The sequence below is a fragment of the Pseudoliparis swirei genome, chromosome 13, assembly GCF_029220125.1.
Source record: "Pseudoliparis swirei isolate HS2019 ecotype Mariana Trench chromosome 13, NWPU_hadal_v1, whole genome shotgun sequence".
Lineage (NCBI taxonomy): Eukaryota > Metazoa > Chordata > Actinopteri > Perciformes > Liparidae > Pseudoliparis > Pseudoliparis swirei.
In genome coordinates, this window is record NC_079400.1 from 1,746,076 (window position 1) to 1,767,374 (window position 21,299).

At 40.9% G+C, this 21,299-nt stretch overlaps 3 protein-coding genes across 7 annotated transcripts; 2 read left to right on the forward strand and 1 right to left on the reverse strand.

Moving 5' to 3' along the window:
• Window positions 1-24: 24 nt before the first annotated feature.
• Window positions 25-10,910, reverse strand: LOC130203907 (receptor-type tyrosine-protein phosphatase H-like). Of its 3 annotated transcripts, none has more exons than XM_056430366.1 (20): window positions 9,096-10,910; window positions 8,026-8,200; window positions 7,616-7,882; window positions 7,221-7,475; window positions 6,647-6,901; window positions 6,131-6,388; window positions 5,674-5,931; window positions 5,012-5,266; window positions 4,360-4,590; window positions 3,562-3,825; window positions 3,281-3,374; window positions 3,140-3,187; window positions 2,839-2,920; window positions 2,595-2,685; window positions 2,387-2,463; window positions 2,080-2,214; window positions 1,721-1,843; window positions 1,392-1,552; window positions 754-889; window positions 25-355 (listed from the first exon to the last, which is right to left on the reverse strand). In XM_056430366.1, the coding sequence occupies exons 1-20, from the start codon at window positions 9,168-9,170 to the stop codon at window positions 221-223; spliced, it is 3,375 nt and encodes a 1,124-aa protein (XP_056286341.1). In that variant the 5' UTR covers window positions 9,171-10,910; the 3' UTR covers window positions 25-220. The 3 variants fall into 3 exon arrangements, with proteins under 3 accessions (XP_056286341.1, XP_056286340.1, XP_056286342.1); XM_056430365.1 differs by having other exon boundaries at window positions 3,140-3,190; XM_056430367.1 differs by lacking the exons at window positions 25-355; window positions 754-889; window positions 1,392-1,552; window positions 1,721-1,843 and having other exon boundaries at window positions 2,125-2,214; window positions 2,595-2,734; window positions 3,140-3,190.
• A 422-nt stretch (window positions 10,911-11,332) lies between these two features.
• Window positions 11,333-13,998, forward strand: zgc:56095 (Ferritin, lower subunit-like). Of its 3 annotated transcripts, none has more exons than XM_056429416.1 (5): window positions 11,333-11,416; window positions 12,351-12,454; window positions 12,883-13,029; window positions 13,141-13,266; window positions 13,462-13,998. In XM_056429416.1, the coding sequence occupies exons 2-5, from the start codon at window positions 12,353-12,355 to the stop codon at window positions 13,609-13,611; spliced, it is 525 nt and encodes a 174-aa protein (XP_056285391.1). In that variant the 5' UTR covers window positions 11,333-11,416; window positions 12,351-12,352; the 3' UTR covers window positions 13,612-13,998. The 3 variants fall into 3 exon arrangements, with proteins under 3 accessions (XP_056285391.1, XP_056285392.1, XP_056285390.1); XM_056429417.1 differs by having other exon boundaries at window positions 11,348-11,444; XM_056429415.1 differs by having other exon boundaries at window positions 11,354-12,103.
• A 1,864-nt stretch (window positions 13,999-15,862) lies between these two features.
• On the forward strand, window positions 15,863-21,218 carry syt5b (synaptotagmin Vb). The gene is made up of 9 exons (XM_056430387.1): window positions 15,863-15,968; window positions 16,932-17,303; window positions 18,379-18,554; window positions 18,637-18,735; window positions 19,236-19,403; window positions 19,765-19,932; window positions 20,098-20,215; window positions 20,333-20,466; window positions 20,568-21,218. Exons 2-9 carry the CDS (start codon window positions 16,937-16,939, stop codon window positions 20,775-20,777), a joined length of 1,440 nt encoding a protein of 479 aa, XP_056286362.1. The 5' UTR covers window positions 15,863-15,968; window positions 16,932-16,936; the 3' UTR covers window positions 20,778-21,218.
• The last annotated feature ends 81 nt before the right edge of the window (window positions 21,219-21,299 follow it).

The window sequence follows — 21,299 nt, forward strand, 5'->3', positions numbered from 1 at the left end:
TATGAGGATGAACACACGCTGTATGTTATAGATGGGAGGAACACTAATGTACAAGTTAAATAAAATCGAGAGAGTACTATTCATGTACAGTAAATATATATAAGACTTAAATGTTTGCATATTTACAATTTAATAACAAAAATATAGCATGGAGACTTTAGATTACATTTTCATTAAGTGCATAACAGACCGACTTTAGTGGAGATCGATCTCATTGAGTTCAGGCTTTTGTGAGCACTTGGAGTGCAGTGGCATTGGCGTATATCATGTCTGCATTCTCGTATATGTTCTCTTCATTCTTCTCGTCCGGCTGCAGTCGGTCCATGATGCACTGGTGCAGGAAAACATACTGGGACTGGAAACAAAGCGCACGTTGCTGGTCATTTGAAAAGCAGAACTTTGGGTTTATGTTCACGTCGTATAATCTGACGGACGCTTCCCTCGGAGATGTTAACGAGCCTCAGTTTCCTGATAATGTGGGTTTAGTTTGGACTTGCAATACAAGTGATTTAAATATGCCGAGAAACAAACCACGGCGACCTAAATGAATGTAGAAAATATCTTTAAAATATGGATTTGTTGAAATGGGACGCTAGGGAAGGGTGGAGATGAACAACCACATGGAACTCTACGCTAAGCTTACAATGCGATACGTGCATACGCTTTAGTTTCAGTGCGTGTGCTGCGAGAGAATCTCACCCTCGACCGTAAACACGTTTCCACCTCAGGAAGTGGTACTTGATGCGCTCTCACCTCCGTCTGCACCATGTGCGGCCGGCTCAGTCTCATCTGGTGCACGAAGCTGTTGATTCCCACAGCGCCTTCTCTCTCCAGCTGCTGCAGCAGCACGTCCAGGGCGATGATGGTGCCCGTCCTGCCCACTCCAGCACTAAGGGAGGGACACACAGCAAAAGGGAAGCACTTCGTGTCCAGGTATGATGTCATGATGAGGTAGTCTTGACACAAGTGGAAATCAGCCACTTCTGAATTTAAAACATTGTCTCCCCTCTGAGCACCGTATGACTTACAACTGATATAGACATTAAACCAGTGAAAATTACAAAAGCTGATATGTCATCTAACATGCAGTGCATATATACCATTACATGTCATTTAGCAGATGCTTTTATCCAAAGCGACTTACAATAAGTGCATCAACCAAGAGTACAAACTAAGAACAACAAGAATACAGAAAATAAAATTTCTTCAAGAAAGTCGAACTACAAAAGTACCATAAGTAATAAGTAAGAGCCATTTAAGTGCCACTGAAGTGCGAATCTGTGTTTTAATCCAGATATAATCCTATTATATCATAAAATATAATAGAAGTAATGTAAGTGGACCCAACTACATCACCCCCCTTCCTCTCCAGACCAGCCCTCCTCCTGTACCTGCAGTGAACCACGGTTGGTGCTTCAGCCGCATCCCTCTCGATGTGCTGTCTCACCAGTCCTCTGAACCGGATCAGGACCTCTGTGCCCTGTGGGACTCCGTGGTCCGGCCAGGCAGTGAAGTGAAAATGCCTCACTGTGTGCTCCTCTGAGTTGGACCTCTGTGAAGATGATCAAATACTGTAAGTCCTGAACCAACAGGAACGTCGTTGAGGTGTTACGGGTTGTGATTTGAGCTCCGACACAATCACAGTTTCCATTCACTTTGTTGTGCTTTGTGACTTGAAATTATATTTAAACATATTTTTTTTTATAGAGCTGGTCCGTACATGTTTCACCCTAAATTCCCTCAATGTCCATTCGGGCTCCCGCTGCTCCGATCTCATGGTGACCAGCAGCTCCCCGTAAGAGCACGGCTTTCCGTCTGCAGGCCAGTATCGCTCACACTTAGTCTAGGGAAAAGAAACACCAACATTGGGTCATTGAAGCCATTTTAATGTACTTTTAGTCAATAGAGGTCAATATTTTGTAGAGACTTCAAAACCCATAAAAAGCAATCGTGTGCACTGTCACTATTTTGACTACACGTCAGCTATTCGAGCAAACAATAGACGATGAGTCAATTATTTAAGTCTGTACTTAAAAAAATCTGTCTGTGAAATATTCTCAAACATTCCCGACGACTCACCCGTCCTCCCTCAGTGCAGTTGGTTACCATGACGATGCCTTTCACGCTTTCTTCCCAGATCATTCTCCAGAAGTCATTGACTGTGGAGGGCAGAGGACCCTGGGTGGCGATGAACTCTCTGTTGTTGCTGTAGCCCTAAGAAGCAACAGCAAAGGTAACACGAACACTTTCCCAGCGTGGACGAGTCTTATACTGCTCAGCATGACACAGAAAACAATGTTCCACTACAGATAATAAAAGATGATCATTATCTGTAGTGGAAAATGAAGCTTATCTAATCTGCCCTTTGACGTTGAGTGATACCTACCGGCATGTAACAGGCGTTAATGTAGTCCGAAGTTTCATTGGGATTGGATGCGGACAGCTTCACCCGACACCAGTCGTCTAGGATGTCGAAACAGAAGATGCACCACAACAAAGTCGGCAACGCTTAGAATGAATCGGTAGATGTGGAGTATTTCACGAGTGTCGACGTTTCATGATATTGCGTCCCGGCGGTCAGGAGACGGGCTTACACGGCAGGACGTTGTTGAAACGGTTCTTCGCTTTGTTCTGGGGGAGAAGAGCCGCCTCTCGGGTTTGCTCCGTGCCAACAGGAATGAAGCTCTGCGTGGAAGTTGGAAGACGAGACGGCATGTGATTGAACGGAAAGCAGCTATACACACACACACACACACACACACACACACACACTGTCATGGTTAAAAAACATTGGAAGACGTAGAAGGGAAACAAAATACGAAATGCGTTTGCATGCACCTCGTATTCCTCGGTGAAACCTTTATTCTCATCCATAGCTAATTGGTAGAAGTGATCTGGAAACTTTGCCACAGAAATAGCTCTGAAAAAAAGCACACAGGAAAAGTAGAACCCCTGGCATGTTGAAATGGCATTTAAGACAATTGACATACAGAAATATGACAGAATAATGGCGTTAATCTCAAAGACACTATATTTTCATGTGTGGTAAACCTTCTAACAAGCTCTACTTTCCCTTTCTCCACGCTGTGGACTGACAGCCGTGTTAGCGTGATGTAGAGATGGTGAAACTTAGACTTACTCGCTCTTTTTATTGGATTCTCTTGAACCACCATTGATTGACCTTTTTCTGCTGTGGGAAAGAAGCAAAGTGAGTCCCCGATTGAGTCTGATTCACATGTCAGGGAGATAATGTAACTATGGTAACTGAGGCATCACTAACCTGATAATATCTGGTCTTTTAAAATAAATGAAGACAGCCAAACAGATCAGGAGACCGAAAAACCCAACAGCAAATACAGCCCCTGCTATGACTCCTACAGGGGGTATAATCTGGATTAAAGACTTTAAAACATTTAAATACTCAACACAGTGGACACCAAAACCAAACAACAAGCCTGTGATACAACAATGCGATAAAAGTGAGAATATATTGTTAAAAGTTACTTCATCAAACACACCGTAATGGTGCTTCTATAGAGCAATATAGTCACTTTGACTCACCCCTCGGATCAGTGAGACATGAGAAAACGAATGGTTCAAAACTCCTTCTGTTCCCGGACAGTGAAGATAGAGACACCTCGTATGCGTTAGCCGGTTGGAATCCGGGTATGATGAAATGCCGTTCCTCATTTTCACGCACTCTGTAACTTTCCCCAGTCACGTTCACCTCCACAGAAGTCCACACGCCAGCCGGCTTGTCCCAGGCGATAAAGACGGAATAGCCGGCGTCCCAGTACTCGCAGTGAGCGCTTAAAGACGGAGGAACTGAGTAAAGCAAGTGGAAATGTGCCTTTAACCACGGACCAGTGGAACCATCGTCAAACAACACACGTTCATGCATTTGCTTTTATGTCTATTGAAATGTAATCGGACAGAACCGCAGAACACACGTCTGGCCAATCCACAGGAAGTCATCTTAAATATGATCAATATTGATTTGCCACTTAAACCACAAAAAATACCAATAATTCTTTTAATCATTCCAACTTTACCAGAGTGAGGATTTGCTGCTTTTGTGTGTATTATTTATGGATACATCACATAGCTTTGGGAATAAATAGAAATTTGAAGAGGCCGCTGTTTGACTAGGCAGGCTGCTGGTGGACATTTTATATATCTTTACATGCAAAAAACTAAATTACATGAATATCACAAGGTACCTTGTGGTTCAAATGCTTTGAAATATAAATGTATAATATCTAAATACAAATTGAGAAAGATGATGTCAGCACCTCACAATGTTTCTGTGGTAAATGAAGATAAATATTAGTTAATTTGGTAAAACAGTGTTGTACTTACCGATCGTCAAACTGTGGCGACACTGTGGAAAGTGTCTGGATCTAGTTTCGTAGACGAGAGACACCTCGTAGGTCGCGCCGGGGTAAAGGCCGACGAATGACACGTCGCCTCTTCCAGGACTGACGTGAGTTTGAGATTTATAAGTGGCGAATGCATTCGAGAACAAGCCTTCAATCGTCCCTTGGATTGATGAGTTAGTAACACGCCAGGTTCCTTTGGTGCAGTCTATGGCTGAAATGAATGAGAAAATAAAAGCCTCCATTTGTTAAACAGAGCACATCATTCAATCAACAGATAATACTTTCCAGTTCTGGACTCATATTGGAAATGATCCACTGACAACAGTTGTTGAAATTTTGCTATATATATATATATAAATGTATATAAAAGTATAATATATATTTATTATATATATTTATATATATATATATATATATATAATAAATATATATATATATATTTAGATATATATTTAGATATATAAATGTATATATATAAATATATATACAGTATATATAATTTATATATATACACATTTATATATATAGAAATGTATTGTATATATAGATATATATTTATTTTATATATATATTAAATAAATATATATATAATACATTTATATATAAATGTATATATATAAATATGTATATACCTGTTACTGTGAAGTCTTTATAAGCAGTGCTGTTAAGTCCAGAGAACTCTGTGATCACGCTGAACGGATACTCTGTTCCAGGCTCTAGAGAGACGATTGAGTGGGAAATCACATCTGTGGACCGATTTGGGAGAAGCTGGGAATTTTCCCCATTTATTTGGAGAGAGTAGTTCCAGTTTTTACTCGTCCGCCACGTCAGGGTTAAGTTGGTCACAGAGCGTTCAGTCACGTTGACCGCAGTCACCATTGAGGGAACTGAAAACACACACACACACACACACACACACACATTTTGAATGCAACAATTAAATTAGAATACATGAATACAATGTGAATTCTAAAACATTCACTCCAACCTGAGGGTGAATAATAGCCTGACTATTATGAACTGTACGTGAGAGATCCAGGTCACTACAGTATTTTGTAAAGACATTAAATGTATTAGTGTTAAATTGGTTTGATTTTAATCATATGCATTATGAATTGCGAGTATTTTGTAACATTAGTTCCTCTAAATCCTACGTCTGTTGGAAGTTTAATTTTTGATGGGTGGGAGGAGTTAAAGATGTTTAAAAGGTGCAATTAAATAGAGCAAGTTGTAATGGATTAGCATTTCATAAGCAAAATACGTGGCTTCATGTGTTTACTCAAAGGTCACCCACCAGTCACAGCGTTGAATGAGAATCCAGTGCTGTTGACTTTCTCAAAGCGAGTGATGAGAGTGAAGTCATATTGAGTCCCCGCCTGAAGCGGAGAGACCTCCAGCGTGACGGATGCGTCCTGATGAGGTGCGTTGATGGTGTCCTCTTTGCTCTCATATTGTAGAGCGTATGATGAGATGTTGTTGACTTTGTCCCACGTCAGAGTTATACTGGTCTCATCTTGTGCTGACACAGTCACATTATTTACATTTCCAGGAGCTGAAAAGACAAAGGGTTGATGGTTTTCACAACAAAGTGTCTTTCAAGAAAATTAATGGTTGGATTCAACTCCATTATTATTTCAGAAAAGTAAAAATCCATGATGCATCTTTTAACCATAAGACACGTTCACTGAGCTGTTGTTACAGAGCAGTGTGTCCTTGCTCTTGTTCTCCTTAAGGGGAGGAAAACCTCTCACCAGTGGGTGTAGTGATGTTCGCTCCGCTGCTTGTGACATTTTCAAACACCGTGAAGAGAGTGATGTCATAGTTCGACCCACTTGTGAGCTCTGAGATTGTTTGTGACACTGATTCCTGAGTCTCTGATGCAGTCACATGAATCTCTTTTCCATTTCCCACAAGTATATAATTGAGGATGTCATTCACTTTGTGCCACTGCAGAGTTATACTGGTCTCATCCTGTGTGACCGGTTTGAAATCTTCCACATTGAGAGGAGCTAGGACGTAAACAAACAAGTAGAGAAGATATTTAAACAAAATCGGAGTTAAAAAATGACGACTGTGATGAAATGTTGTGTTTTGTTTTTTCAAACAATTAATAAATTGTATTATATTATTTGATTTAATTAGCGTCAATCTACAATATGAAGTGAACAACACCCGTATGTTACTTGTACATTGTGATGATATTATATTCTTGCAGAGCTTTGACCTGGCTCTTTTAATGTGGCTTTATGAGAGGAGAATTCACTCACCTGTGGATGCAGTGATGTTCGCTCCGCTGCTTCTGACATTTCCAAACACAGTGAAGAGAGTGATGTCATATTTAGTCGTATTTGTGAGATCTGAGATTGTCTTCGTCACTTGACTTCCATCTGATGCGGAGACGTTTGTCTCTTTTTCATTTACCACAAGTATATAATTGAGGATGTCATTCACTTTGTGCCACTGCAGAGTTATACTGGTCTCATCCTGTGTGACCGGTTTGAAATCTTCTGCATTGAGAGGAGCTAGGACGTAAACAAACAAGTGGAGAATAGATTTAAACAAAATCAGAGTTAACACCATGTGTGCAGTTTTTCTAAAACAAATAATAAGTTGCATTACATTATTAAGATAAGATATATACTTTATTAATCCTCAAGGGGAAATTAGTTCTCTGCATGTAACCCCTCCTTAGTTATTAAGGAGCAGTGGGCTGCAGTGATGCGCCCGGGAAGCAACTGGGGGTTCAGTGCCTTGCTCAAGGACACTTCGACTTGCAACTAATGGGGAGAGTGGGGATCGAACCGACGACCTTTTAGCCAGAAAGAATTAGGATTCCCTCACCTGTGGATGCAGTGGTGTTCGCTCCGCTGCTTCTGACATTTTCAAACACAGTGAAGAGAGTGATGTCATATTTATTCGTATTTGTGAGATCTGAGATTTTCTTCGTCACTTGACGTCCATCTGATGCGGAGACGTTTGTCTCATTTCCATTTACCACAAGTATATAATCGAGGATGTCATTCACTTTGTCCCACTGCAGAGTTATACTGGTCTCATCCTGTGTGACCGGTTTGAAATCTTCCGCATTGAGAGGAGCTAGAAGGTAAAAACAAATGGGAAAGATATTGAAACAAAATAGGAGTTCAATAATGACGACCGTGATGAAATGTTGTGGGGGGTTTTCAAACAATTATTATATTTGATTCAATTATTTTATTTTATTTGCGACAATCTACCAGTGACAGCTACAAATGAGTATCCAGTGCTGTTGACATCCTGAGACGTGATGAGGGTGAAATTATATTTCCTCCCAGCAGTCAGAGGAGTAACCACGTGTGTGACGGACGGGCTTCCCTCTGTTTCATTTATGAATTCCTCCTTTGAAACTCCTTCGTTAAAATATTGTAGATAGTACGTTGAGATGCTGTTAACCTTGTCCCACTTCAGAGTTATACTGCTATCAGTTTGTGTCACCACGGTCACATTATGTACCTCTCCAGGAGCTGAAAAGACAAAAGGTTGAGCGTTTCTTTAAGGAAAGTTGGAGACATCACACTGGACATCATCGTCGGGCTTCACAGACGTCTGCATCGCAATACGAGGAAACGACATGTCCCCAAGATGAAGGACAGAGGCTCAAACTTACCTGGTTTTGTGTTTAGAAAAGTCGTCAACGCTGTTGACATTTCTGGTGTTGTTGACGTTTCTGGTGTTGTTGACATTTCTGGTGTTATTGACGTTTCTGGTGTTGTTGACATTTCTGGTGTTGTTGATGGTGTTGTGACCGATGTGGCTTCGGTTTGGTTTGAGTCTGTGACGAACTAAAACACAATGGGAATCAGAGAGATCAGAGATGATTTAATATTTTACAAGTGTTCATCTGACTAGATTCTTAGTTGAGATAATTCTAATGCAATATTATATTGTATTTAGCATACTGTTTAAAGCATTGTTACGCATCTTTAAAAAACACCACAGTGTTTCAAAGACGCTCTATTTGTATATATTCTTACGTTTTGTACCTAAACATACATTACTTAAATACTACCTAGGACAGATATATGATATTGCTCTGCAGGAAACTAGAGGAAACATCTGAGATGTTCAAATGCAAATTATGGCCCGGAAATTGTTGTAATATGTCGTACTTTGACCTCTAAATCAATCACAATAGCAACAGCGTCTGAAATATACTACTTAAAGTGTTTACAAAAAATATAGACTTTTACTAAACTAACTATTGCTTTCTTTCTTTTTAATAATACCAATCCTGTCCATGAAATATGGACATATTTGTACACAGGGGTTACATATAATAACTTCCATGTGATACATGTTATACAATAGTACAACTTACATAATGTTATGAGCCTAATAAATTAATAAATACAGACAGTGTTACAACACAGTATCCAGCTACATCGCCTTATTTAAAATATACGAGGAGCAAGATACTAAATGTTGGAGCTCCAGCTCCCTTTATGTTTTATTTTACATTATTTCTTCCTTCATGCTTTTTGTTTCTCTGAGGAAGTAACTGAGAATAGATTACAGCAGACAAAAACAATGACGTCCTTTTGGTTTCCACTGTCGAAACTTGGTTATTGGTGACGATTGATAATGTCTATTGAAGCGCCTCTGTGGTTTTGACGCTTCTCTTCAGAGTAGGTGTCGACTATCGGATATCAGAGGGGAGAGATGAAAAAAAACACTTACCCAAAGTAAAGTGAGGAAGACGCACAGCACAAAGTGGCGTGAGGTGATTTTGAAAGGTAAAGGCTCCATCGTCATTGGGGTTTACTGAGCTGCACACATTCGATGAACTTTTACAATCCCTTTGTGGTCCCGGGATCAACTTTAAGCCACAAGTGTGTTGACAGAAGCAACAACGCTTTGAGGTCGGCGGATGAATCCTCCGTTCCCGGGCTGACGCGGTCCAATATTAACTTTATTCCGGTGGTGTTGACTTTTAATTCCTAACCACGTCCTCCTTCCGTAACCTCTGATCCCCTCTCATATTGCCAAGTGACTGAGTAAAGAACTGCTTCTCCTTTTTGGCCTTGTACAACCACCGAGACCTTTGCCCCGCCTGTTACTTCCTTATTAACGGTCATTATGTGCTACTTGTCAAAGGTAAGTCGTTCAAGTGGGTCGGCCCCTGTTTTACATGTTTATCAGCGGTAATTACTTTACATCTGCTGCATGTTTGTCATGATCAGTTTCATGTTTGTGAGTGCCTGTGGATCTTTATGATGTGCAAATATACGACGACAAAGAATGTTTTATGAACCCAGGCAGAGCATTCAAATGCTCCTCAATATAAATACAATCTGTTTAGTTTTCTAATAAATTTGAAATGGCTATTTCATGTTGTTGTCGTTGAAGTCTCCAGCTGCAGTCTCTTCAGTTGAGCTGCTTTCACAGAGCAGCGGATTTGTTTGAAGCTTCTTTGGTCAGTGACATTTATAGCTCTCCTTGTGGTGGACGTCGATGAGGAACTGCGAACCGAAAACATCCCCAACACGCTTTCAACAGAACATGAAGTCATAAGTGTTTATGGTCTCATATTATGGTGCAGTGCTCAATAAAGTATATCAAAGAAAACTGTGCTCAATGTTTTTTCCATTGGGGAAACATGAGGAGGAAGTAACCGTTGTAAATGACATTGAGATTACATGATCTCACGCTTTAATGCAATAACTATAATGAGCTTCTGTATTTGACTTTGAGCATAACTTTATATTGCTTCTTTTAAAAGCATTTTCAGTTTGCATTTATGCAAACTTATTGTATGTTATATGTACTCCCTGCCTGCATGATTATTTTTTTTGCAATACATTTTAAGAATCTGCTCTCTAAAGTTACAAACACACAAAACACTTTTTTTCAACATGTTGCTCACATTTATTGTGTGATATATATATATATCTCCATACATGCCTTTTATATTTGTACATTTTGAAATTGCATAGAACATCTGTTAATTGGTTTCTTTAAATACTTTAGTGAGACTGAAATTAAAATAATATCCTGTTGCAGTACAACCAATAGTGCAAAAACAGTTATTTGAGGTACCATTGGTTCTCCCGTCCATCAAACGTCCTGCTCTGACTGAGGCTGACAGTATGTGAGGTCATAATGTACACAATATGTATCTGGACAGCACACGATAAATCCTTGCATTTCCTGTATTATGTTGGCATTTTTATGAGCACAGCATTAAATCGTTCGCCTTATAAATCCATAATTTTCTCATGGACTGTTGCTAAGAAGCTTATCTTTTAATTGTAACAAAACGGTTTCGGTTTGCTCCTGTTTGGTCCAAGTCCCCCAGCATGTAAACACTTGTCTCCACTTATCAACCCACTCCAGGACATCCACTGACTTTCCCTGCAGGAGGAAATCGTTTGAGAGACTGGACCCACCTGAAGGACATCACAGGCCTCCTATTAGAGCTCCTGCAGTTTGCCTACCAGGTGTTGAGTCTGTGTACACTGCCCCACCTGATCCACCAGATGACGCTGTTGTGCAGAAAGCTCAATACAGTTGTACTTTGCGGCAATATTTATATATATTTATATATTTTTATTTTTTTTTTTATTTTTTATTAAATTTTTGTATGCAAAGTAGCGTGAATATGTGTGTGAATAAACTTGACTGACAAGCATTCTAGTCTTGTTTTGGAGTAATTTGATTCGTGTGTTTTTCTGTGTGCTTGCTGTTAAATGCTGTCATGCGCTCCATTGTATATCTGACTGGTCTATAAGGTCTACTGTTAGAATAATCAGCTACCCCTATTTTTTTTAAGGTGACATGACGTCATACAAAAATTGCCCGACCAGAAATGTAAGGCTAAAATCGCCTGGTAATCTCACTTTGTCTGAAATGTGTAATTCGCCCCCAACGAGAGGTGGCAGTAGAGAGGCTCCGGTAACCGGACGAGGTTCCCTGTTGTGCAAGTGAACAGCGACAGCTGACGGCACGGCGGAGTGGGGTCGCCCGCTTATGCTCGTTGGTGCTAGCATGAAGGACGTTAGGTAAACAGTCGCTTTACATCGTCGACTCGTGAGTTAGTTCTTGTTTTCGGAACTGAAGTCCGAGCCTAGAAGTGAAGATAACGACGTGTGAACTCGGAACATGTGTTTTTTTTAGAGGATGCGATGATCTCTGTTCAATAACAACTCGTCCCGGTGTTGCGGTTTAAGAAGCGACCGTGTTAACTGGCGACTTATCAGCCGAATACGTCCGTTGTTGTCGTTGCCGTTGGAAAAATAGGACCGAGAACACGTATAGCTGTCCTCGTGAATGCCGCTTTGGTTTAATGTTGTAATACAGTGTCATGTCAAACCCTATTCATAATAAAATATACTATACCAATGAAACAATGCGGCATTCACGGGGGTATAGCTATGTGTTGTTTTCCTATTTGCAACACCTGTCTAACTACGGTAACAACGGACGTATTCGGCTGATAAGCCGCCAGTTAACACGGTCGCTTCTTAAACCGTAACACCGGCACCTGACTAGTTACGTCCCACTTGAACTCCATTCTCTGGATAACACATGACGACAGCCGGATGTTTTAAGCCCTTAAACACCAGGGGCATAAAAGCTGGCCAGCAAAGACCTGCAGCACTTTTAAAATCTCACTTCACCTGGCGAGTGAACACAAATATACGCGCGTGTCAGTCAAGATAACTTAAGAGCGTGAAGGGAAATGAAAGGTAAGACATGTTTATTTTTCTTATGGACACTTGTGTGTTACTAAAGGAGTTATTCATACCTGGGCATGGATTGACGTCAACATCGCCCTCATACCAGTCGTATTGATCGTATTGCATGCAAGGTTTTAGGACAGGGATGTCTATATGTACAGATTGTAAAGCACTCTGAGACAAATTTATAATTTGTGAAAATGGTCCATACAAATAAACTGAATTGAATTGAAAAAATGTATTTGTTGTGTTTCAGAAATGCAGTCCGTGGTCAAACAAAACCTCCATTTGGAGACCGAAGGAGACTTGAACAAACTCATCAACCTGAAGCTTGGTGCATCCTACACCTACCTTTCTCTGGTAGGATTTAAGTCACATTATTACATTACATTACATGTTATTTAGCAGACGCTTTTATCCAAAGCGACTTACAATAAGTGCATTCAACCAAGAGTACAAACTCGGAACAACAAGAATCCAGAAAGTAACATTTCTTAAAGAAAGTCGAATGACAAAAGTACCACAAGTAAATAAGTAAGAGCCATTTAAGTGCCACTGAAGTGCTAATCTGTGTTTTAATCCAGATATAGTCGGAAAAGATGTGTATCATGAACGTTGATCCATCGCAGCAAATAATAATATCTGTATGAATAGTAGTTTTTGTTATTGGAATCCTGTTCTTCCACTGGAATATACTAATACTTTGCCCTCTTAGCCGGGGTTCCTTCTCTCTTAACGCCTGTTTCACTGTCGTCCCTAAATACGCTGTTTCTCTTAAATTCTTCAAGGGGATGTATTTTGACCGGGACGATGTTGCTCTGCCAAAATTCTCCACTTTCTTCCTGGAGCGCTCGGTGACAGAGAGGCAACAGGCTGAGAAGCTGCTGGGTTATCAGAACACCAGAGGAGGTCGCATTCTGCTTCACATCATTGCGGTAAGTTTTTTTCATTCTTTTATTTATTTAGTAATCTTTAGGTGGCATTTTCAAGCCATTATTGTTCCGATTGATTGATATATTTATCCAAGTATACACTTTCCGTTCTAGAAGCCAAGCAGAGATGACTGGAGAAGTGGTCTGGATGCAATGTCCTTTTCCTTGGACTACCAGAAGGTCCTAAACTCATGTGTGCTTGACGTGCACCGCAGAGCTGACCTCCACACTGACCCTCATGTAAGTCTGCTGCAGACAGATGGAACTGCTTCCCACGCTTCAGCTGAAAGACGGGGAATGTAAAACATAAACAACTTGCATGAATTCAATCTGCCATATGTAAAGGTTGTGCGTATTCCTAATTTATTATACGTGGTCACCTGTGTTATAGCATTTTTTTACATCTCACTCACGAGTGTCTTTCTTCTCTTGTAGCTGTGTGACTTCCTCGAGCAGCACTTCCTCACCGATGGCTACGCCACCATCAAGAAGCTGGGCGATTACATCGGCAGTCTGACCCGCATCGCTGCTTCTGAGACCCACGGAGCGATGGGGGAATACCTCTTTGACAAACACACTCTGTAAAGGTCACACCAGTACGAGGTCCTAGTCCCAGTACATAAGCTCCGCATTTTAAAAAGATTCAGAGTCCACGAAATAATGATCCCTCGCACTGTGCGTTCACCTTGTTAAGAAAATACAATATTGTCACAATTTACGACATTTATTCTTGTACGATAACAGAAAATATCTCAATTTAAAAACACGTTCTCATTAATATGGTGCTAAAAACTATTTTCCTCAGCTCTTAATTATTCACTTGTTCATTTAGACTCAGTTGAATCATGTGCCATGCATTCCAGTGTGTCAGATATTTTAACTTTCACAAATGTAGGATTTTATTTTCGGTCTAATACTTCATTTAAGATTTGGAATGTGATTGAAACTTTGAATAAAGCCGGAGAATGCTGACATAGCGTGTTTAGCTCGTCTTCTTTTACAACCACTTTAACAGTTTTATGTCCAACTCTTCACTCATGCATGTCAGATCACTCACTCTGTACATTTTCCTTAATGTCAAGTCCGCCACTATAGACCACTGTAAAGATAACAGTTGGACTTTGCTGAGTCAGGGTTGGGTGGAGCTTAATGTTTCACGTTATAGGCTGCCAGACAGCGTGTGGTTAGAGAGGACCGTGCAGCTTCTTAGTAAATGACATGGTTCAGCAGAGATAAGGTTCAGATGCGGACGTTGTCAACAAAGTGCCTCCCGGCCAGGCTCAGTGTTCTGTGTTTCAGTTGCAGCCTCGAGATGCATCGCTGCAACATGCCAAAGATAAATAAACAAATAAATAATGGAACAGTGGTTAAAAAAATAAGATTGGAAAATGTGTTTTTTATTTTTAATTGAAATTATGACAAATGAGAGCAACAGTGTTTACACAAGCCTAATAGGTTATAATTTAAATGGTCTCTAGTATTGTTAACCCTTGTGTTGCCTTCGGGTCAATTTGACCCGATTCAATGTTTAACCCTCCTGTTACCTTTATATTTACTAACATATTTTACCCTTGAGGTCAATATGACCCCAGCTATTAAAATCTCCAGAAAATTATTAGAATTAATATTGTTTTCCAAGTTTAAGTGTGAGGTACTTTATGTTTGTTTGTTGACTCCCGAAAGAACACCGACATTAAACATTGAATCGGGTCAAATTCACCCGAAGGCGACAGGAGGGTTAAATATTGAATCGGGTCAAAATGACCCGAAGGCAACACAAGGGTTAAATAGACTATAGAGAGTCGTCATAGTGGGAAAACACGCCTGTTAATTAGCTCTCTTTTATAAAAAAAAATATGTAAAGCCATGTGTTGATAAGACACTTTTCTTCACAGACTTTAGCATTAATAGAATGCAAACAAGTGTCCGCCTCACAATAACCAGATCACGTTTGTGTTGCCATGTTGGTGTTCTTGTTCCGTGTTGTTTCCCTTTGCGGTTCAGCTCGTCATCTATAAGAGGAAGCTGTTGCTTGTTGGGTTGGAGCCTCTGAAATCTCCAGATGTAGCAGCGCAAACAAGTGGAGGGATTACTGTCCGCCGTGCTCTAAGTACGGCCACGTGTTGCATACGGTTTAATGGTAAGCCAAGGGATGGGGAGGGTGGAATATCCACTCTCAGTGAACGTTGTTGGCGTATTGGACGATGCACTGCGAGGACAGCAATGCTGAGGGGATTAGTGGAGGGCTGGATGTGCCACAGCCTCTTCAATCCAATGCATGATCACATCCACCACTGCCGTGTTTCATCAGTCACTTTCCCCTCAACAAGAGGAAGCCGTACATGGTTCAACATTTATGGCAGCACAAGCGTTTACCTGTTTGTCCTGTAATTGAGTGTTTGTTTGTACTGTGTTATACTGTATTTTAAGCTGGGTTGTGTTGACTTGAGTCTTGGTTTTGGTTTTATTTCATGCTGTGATTTTGTTTTTTATATTGTCTGTCACTGTTTTATGTTATATTGTCTGAAACTTTGTGTGACGTGCTATTGCTACTGTCTTGGCCAGGACACTCTTGTAAAGGAGATTTTTAATCTCAATGAGGCATTTCCTGGTTAAATAAATTTAAAATAAAAAATGTGTGAAATCGGTAACAGTGGAGTGGTGATACACAAGAAGGTGACGGTCGCTCTCCGTACATCTTTGTCCACAGACATGCAGCAACAGATGTGTGGTCGGCATTCTGATATCGGGAGGAGGGGACGGGGGGATTAAATCCCAACGCTGCTCTAGTGATTTGACAGCTCTTGGGCTTTGATAGAAAGGGTTGCAGGGAGCCTGTCAGTCAGTCAGCCGGGCCAGAGGGGAGAAAGAAAGAAATACACTTTGAACCAAAGGTTGTCCAGAAGCTGTCGGGAGAGAGGGAATTAAAGGGCCATCAGCAGGTGAGATGAATATGCATTTCAAACATTTCTTTTTTGATTTAGAGCACTACATGTCAACACAACTGGTGAGAAAAAGCTAGTATTCTTTTTTTAATGATAAAATAAATTTGAACATACCCACTGCACTGCGTGGCGCCCCTCTTGACTGTTTTTATGTGAATGATTTGCCGATAGTGTCCGATAAATCTGAAATAAACCATCACCCCTTATACATGGCTGATAGGAAATACCTATAAATGTGAATAGATGTCTTTAGTTTTTTTCATTTCAGTCATTTTTAGTAGAAACATTTGAAGAATTAATTTAAGAAAGTTATATGATTCCAACAAAATGTTACTTTCTATGTACATTATATTTCTAATTATTTATTTCTAATTTAATATATTTTTTCATCTAATATTATAATTGAATATGTAATTATTGTAAGCGGTATTGATAATGGATGGATGGATGTAATTATTGTTTTAATTATATAATGTATATATTATATAATTATAAATATACAAGTATATGTGGATAAATAAACATGAAAGACAAAAATCCATGAAATATACTGGACATCCTTTAAAAAATGCTTCTCAGAAAACTTCATGGGAGGAATATTGAGGCAGGAGACCAACCCATGTTCATTTAAGCTTTGAGGAGGGATTTTGGATTAAAACTGTAGTGCCACAGTTTAATCCTTTTACATGCATAGACAGTGATGAGAGAAAACTAGGGATGGGACGAACAGGGGAGGGACAGCAATAGAGAGATGGCAAAGAGGATGAGAGTAACAGGGATGTGGGTCAGCCATGTTGAGCATCTGGCTTAAAGACGGCCGACGCTTTTAACCTGTACAGCAACACATGGACACGGATTACATAACGCACACACATAGTCGTGTTATCTCTCACTGCAGGAGCCAATATGACAGAATATAACAAACCAACAGTAACTGCACCGCTTCTCCTGTTCTGACAGCTGCCATGAGGTCGGGCAGCGCGGGGGTCCGGGCCCGGAGGGCCGCGGAGCCGACTGAACCGGAGCAGGAGGAAACCACCGAGCCAGCTCACCGCGAGCAATCCCAGACGGAGAGCCGTGAGCATTCCCAGACGGAGAGCCGTGAGCATTCCCAGACGGAGAGCCGTGAGCATTCCCAGACGGAGAGCCGTGAGCATTCCCAGACGGAGAACCGTGAGCATTCCCAGACGGAGAGCCGTGAGCATTCCCAGACGGAGAGCCGTGAGCATTCCCAGACGGAGAGCCGTGAGCATTCCCAGACGGAGCACCACCCCGGACACGACTACAAACACATCAAGGAGAAGTTCATGAATGAACTTGGGCATCTGCCGAGTAAGCCGCTTCTAGAATTTAAATTTCCCCACTTGAGTACTTATATTTGACATCCTATTTTGTTATCGTTGGATAGAAATCCATCGATTGGATTCAATCTATTGTCATTGCACAGAGTTCAGGTACACAGGCAACGACATGCATTCTCTGCATTTAACCCCTCCTCAGTCATTAAGTAGGAGGTTCAGTGCCTTGCTCATGGACACTTCCACTTGCAACTAATGGGGAGAGCGGGGATCGAACCGACGACCTTGGGGTTGCAGGTCGACCCCACTGAGCTACAGCCGCCCCCGATGTACTTTATGATACATAATATTACATATCCTATTGACCAGTGTTGAACGAATGACTCATAGGAGTTTGAGCTTGTTTTCGTGGTCATTATACTAACTGTGTGTGACGTTCATATCCATAAGAAATGTGGCAAAAGAGTACAATCATTGTTGTTCCATTAAATGAACCACTACTGCCGCGCTGCTATGAGTGAAGCCCATAATGATGAACTCCAGGGCCGCTCCCAGCTCAGCGTGTGTGATTATCAGATTGCGGACAGGGTGTTGCTGACAACATGCATGCTCTTTAAAACCGTCCCCAGAAAACAAGTGCTTGAAAAAAAAAGTACGGCTAAGAAATGCTGCAAAGAACCCTCCAAAATAAATCTTTTTGTTTCAACATATCACAGATATCATGATAGTGTGCGTTATGTTTCCAAGCTTTTGAAAAGGAGTTTATGTTCAACGATATTGTTCAAGCTGATTTAGATTGTCTCAGTAAACCGATTCATGCAAGTGGATTTTTCTTTTATGTAATCTGAAGATGTGTAACATTTAAATCCTCTGGACAATCCTGATGCGTGAGACTTTGACGATAGAGAGGGTGGTGTTTAAAAGTCTACTGAAAAATCAGTTTTCGATTAATGCTTCTTGTTTCTTCTGTTTCTTTTTTCGGGGGTCGTTTTCTTTCTTCCCATTCTGTTATTATATTTGAACATAACATCTACATGCTGCCATAACAAGCATACTCCCATTTCATTTTGCATACTGATGAGTGAATTCGCCTTGTTTTTATTTTGCAGTTCCCGCGTGGGCAGTGGCCGCCATTGTCGTGGTGGTCCTGGTTTTGGTGGCATGCTTCGTCTTCTGTCTTTTCAAGAAATGCTTCGGGAAAAAGAAAAAGCCAAAGAAAGTGAGGGAGCGGAAGACCGGTCGCCGCAAGAAGGAAAAGGACGGTGAAGGAGATGCTGGAGAGAAGGTATGTTGTATCCAGTAACACATTATCGTATCATCTTAGATCTTCAGGATGAATAACCGACGCACCTTTGATCATCTGGCAGGACGGAGAGGTGAAGAAGGAAGGAGAGCAAGAAGAGAAAGAACAGGAAAAGTTGGGGCGGCTGGAGTTCTCGTTGGACTACAGCTTCACAGATGCCCAGGTGTGAAAACAAAATCATCAACAGTTCATTCACATCCACGGCTTTAAGCAACATTCAAAAATATATATCATTGTAATATAACTGTAACATAATATAATACATTCCCTTTTGTCATAGCTGGAGATGTATGAGGGGGGTGGGGGGTGGGCGTCGCCAACAGTGGGAGGGGGGTACATTTACATGATGTATGTGTGTGTGTATGTACTAGGGTATGCAAGTATTTGCATATATATGTCAATATATATGCAGGTTTTTGCATGTATACCCGTATCTATATATATATTTATTTTTGTTATTTTTATGTTTTTGTACCATTGTGTACGTACAATGTGTACGTATTTTTCTTTGCATGTGCATATCTCAAAAACCAATACAAAATGTGATCACAAAAAACCAGTTTATTCACATTAATGATTAGAATAAACTCTACAAATACCTACCAGGAAGAAATCTATACACTTAGTTCATGACCTCTGACACCGGTTGTCTTTCCTCCTCAGCTCATCGTGGGCATCCTTCAGGCTCAGGACCTTGCTGCTATGGACATGGGGGGGACCTCAGACCCCTACGTCAAGGTCTTTTTGTTGCCGGACAAAAAGAAGAAGTACGAGACCAAAGTTCAGCGCAAGAATTTATGTCCCGTTTTCAACGAGACTTTCATCTTCAAGGTGCCGTGTGCTGGACCTCGTCCACTGGATGTTGTCTGTGCTTCGTTTGCCCTCGCCCTCGTCTTTATGTCTCCGTCGCAGCTTGTGTTGGTGTTCCAGGTGGTTGATGGCGGATCACTTTTTACCCTCTTGTGAGACAGAAGTTTGGATTAATGTCTCTACTTCCCCCTCGTCTTTAATCTTTCCATCCCTGGACGGCGTCTGTCAAGGTATCCCTCCCCCTGAGATATCCCAGCAGGATGTTTTAATCGTCTCCTGTGTCCCTATGCTCCTTGTAGGTTTCTGCATTTGTAAATGTGATTCCACGTAAACAAAGTTGTCCACAATCCAGCTTCAACTCACAGCTTCTCTCTCTCTCTAGATCCCATATGCAGAGTTGGGCGGAAAGACTTTAATGCTGCAAGTTTTTGACTTTGACCGATTCTCCAAGCATGACATCATCGGCGAGATAAAGATTCCCATGAACAGCGTTGATTTGGGCCAGCCGTTGCAACAATGGAGAGATGTGGAGAGTGGAGAAAAGGAGGAGGTACGATATATATCAGTATTGTTGCTATGCTGCGTGTATTTATATTGACCAACTACTATACTCAATGCATCTCAAATTAACAGTCATGATAATCTGCAGTTTCATAAAAGATGTCTCTTTGAATTCGCTGGCATGTGATGGTAATCCAGAATATTTTCCTTTCAGCAAGATAAACTGGGCGATGTCTGCATTTCTTTACGATATGTTCCCACTGCTGGAAAACTGACAGTGAACATCATGGAGGCAAAGAATCTGAAGAAAATGGATGTTGGTGGATTATCAGGTAATTATGTCTCTTTATTATCTCTCAGATATTTGCTTCGACACATTTCAATTTTATGAGGAAGTAAAATAGCTCAACAAAACACAACTATATCCCCTTCTGTTCCTCCGATGTCAGATCCGTACGTGAAGATTGTTCTGCAGCAAAATGGGAAACGGATTAAGAAGAAAAAGACGACCGTGAAGAAAAACACGCTCAACCCTTACTTCAATGAGAGCTTCAGTTTTGAAGTCCCTTTTGAGCAGATACAGGTGAGATGTGTCTTAATATCTATTATCAATTACAATTTTAGCCGACCATTATTGTTAATATCGGTAATGATCTGGTATTACGTCTTTTTTTTGTCTTTCAGAAAGTGCAGGTGGTCATCACAGTGTTTGACTATGACAAACTGGGGAGCAATGACCCCATCGGAAAGACCTTCATGGGTTATGGAGCTACAGGAGTTGGCCTGCGCCATTGGTCAGAAATGTTAGCCAATCCCAGACGTCCAGTCGCCCAGTGGCACGTTCTGATGCACGAGGAAGAAGTCGACGCGGCGCTCAAAGCAAAACCTCGTTAGAGTCGGACCTCGTTTGGATATCGAATAATGACGATATCATACTTATTCTCATATCGTCCGGTGTGTTCTCAAGTTCTGTTCTCCATCTTGTTTCTTTTAAGATACTTTAATGTGTGTGTGTGTGTGTGTGTGTGTGTGTGTGTGTGTGTGTGTGTGTGTGTGTCTGTCTGTGTGTCTACAGTCAACATTCGGTTGTTACTAAGCTCCCCCTGTTTACCTTATTATACTGTAAACCATTATGACTTTGTATTTGTATATTTGTATTACCTGTATATGTGAATGTGCATCTTGTGTGTATGCTCATGCATGGGCTTATTAAAATGTGGATGCCAAAAGGAGGCGTTCAGGTTCACTCTGTTCTTAAGACTGGCAGAGCTAACAAGCCCAGAAGGCTTGTTGTAATGATTTGGATATTGCAAATTAAAATAACCCCATAATGGACTTGTTTTCTCTCTTACTCACTCGCCGTTAATACATTAATGTTATTATAGGAAAGAGTACACAGCGTTTCGCCCGGATAAC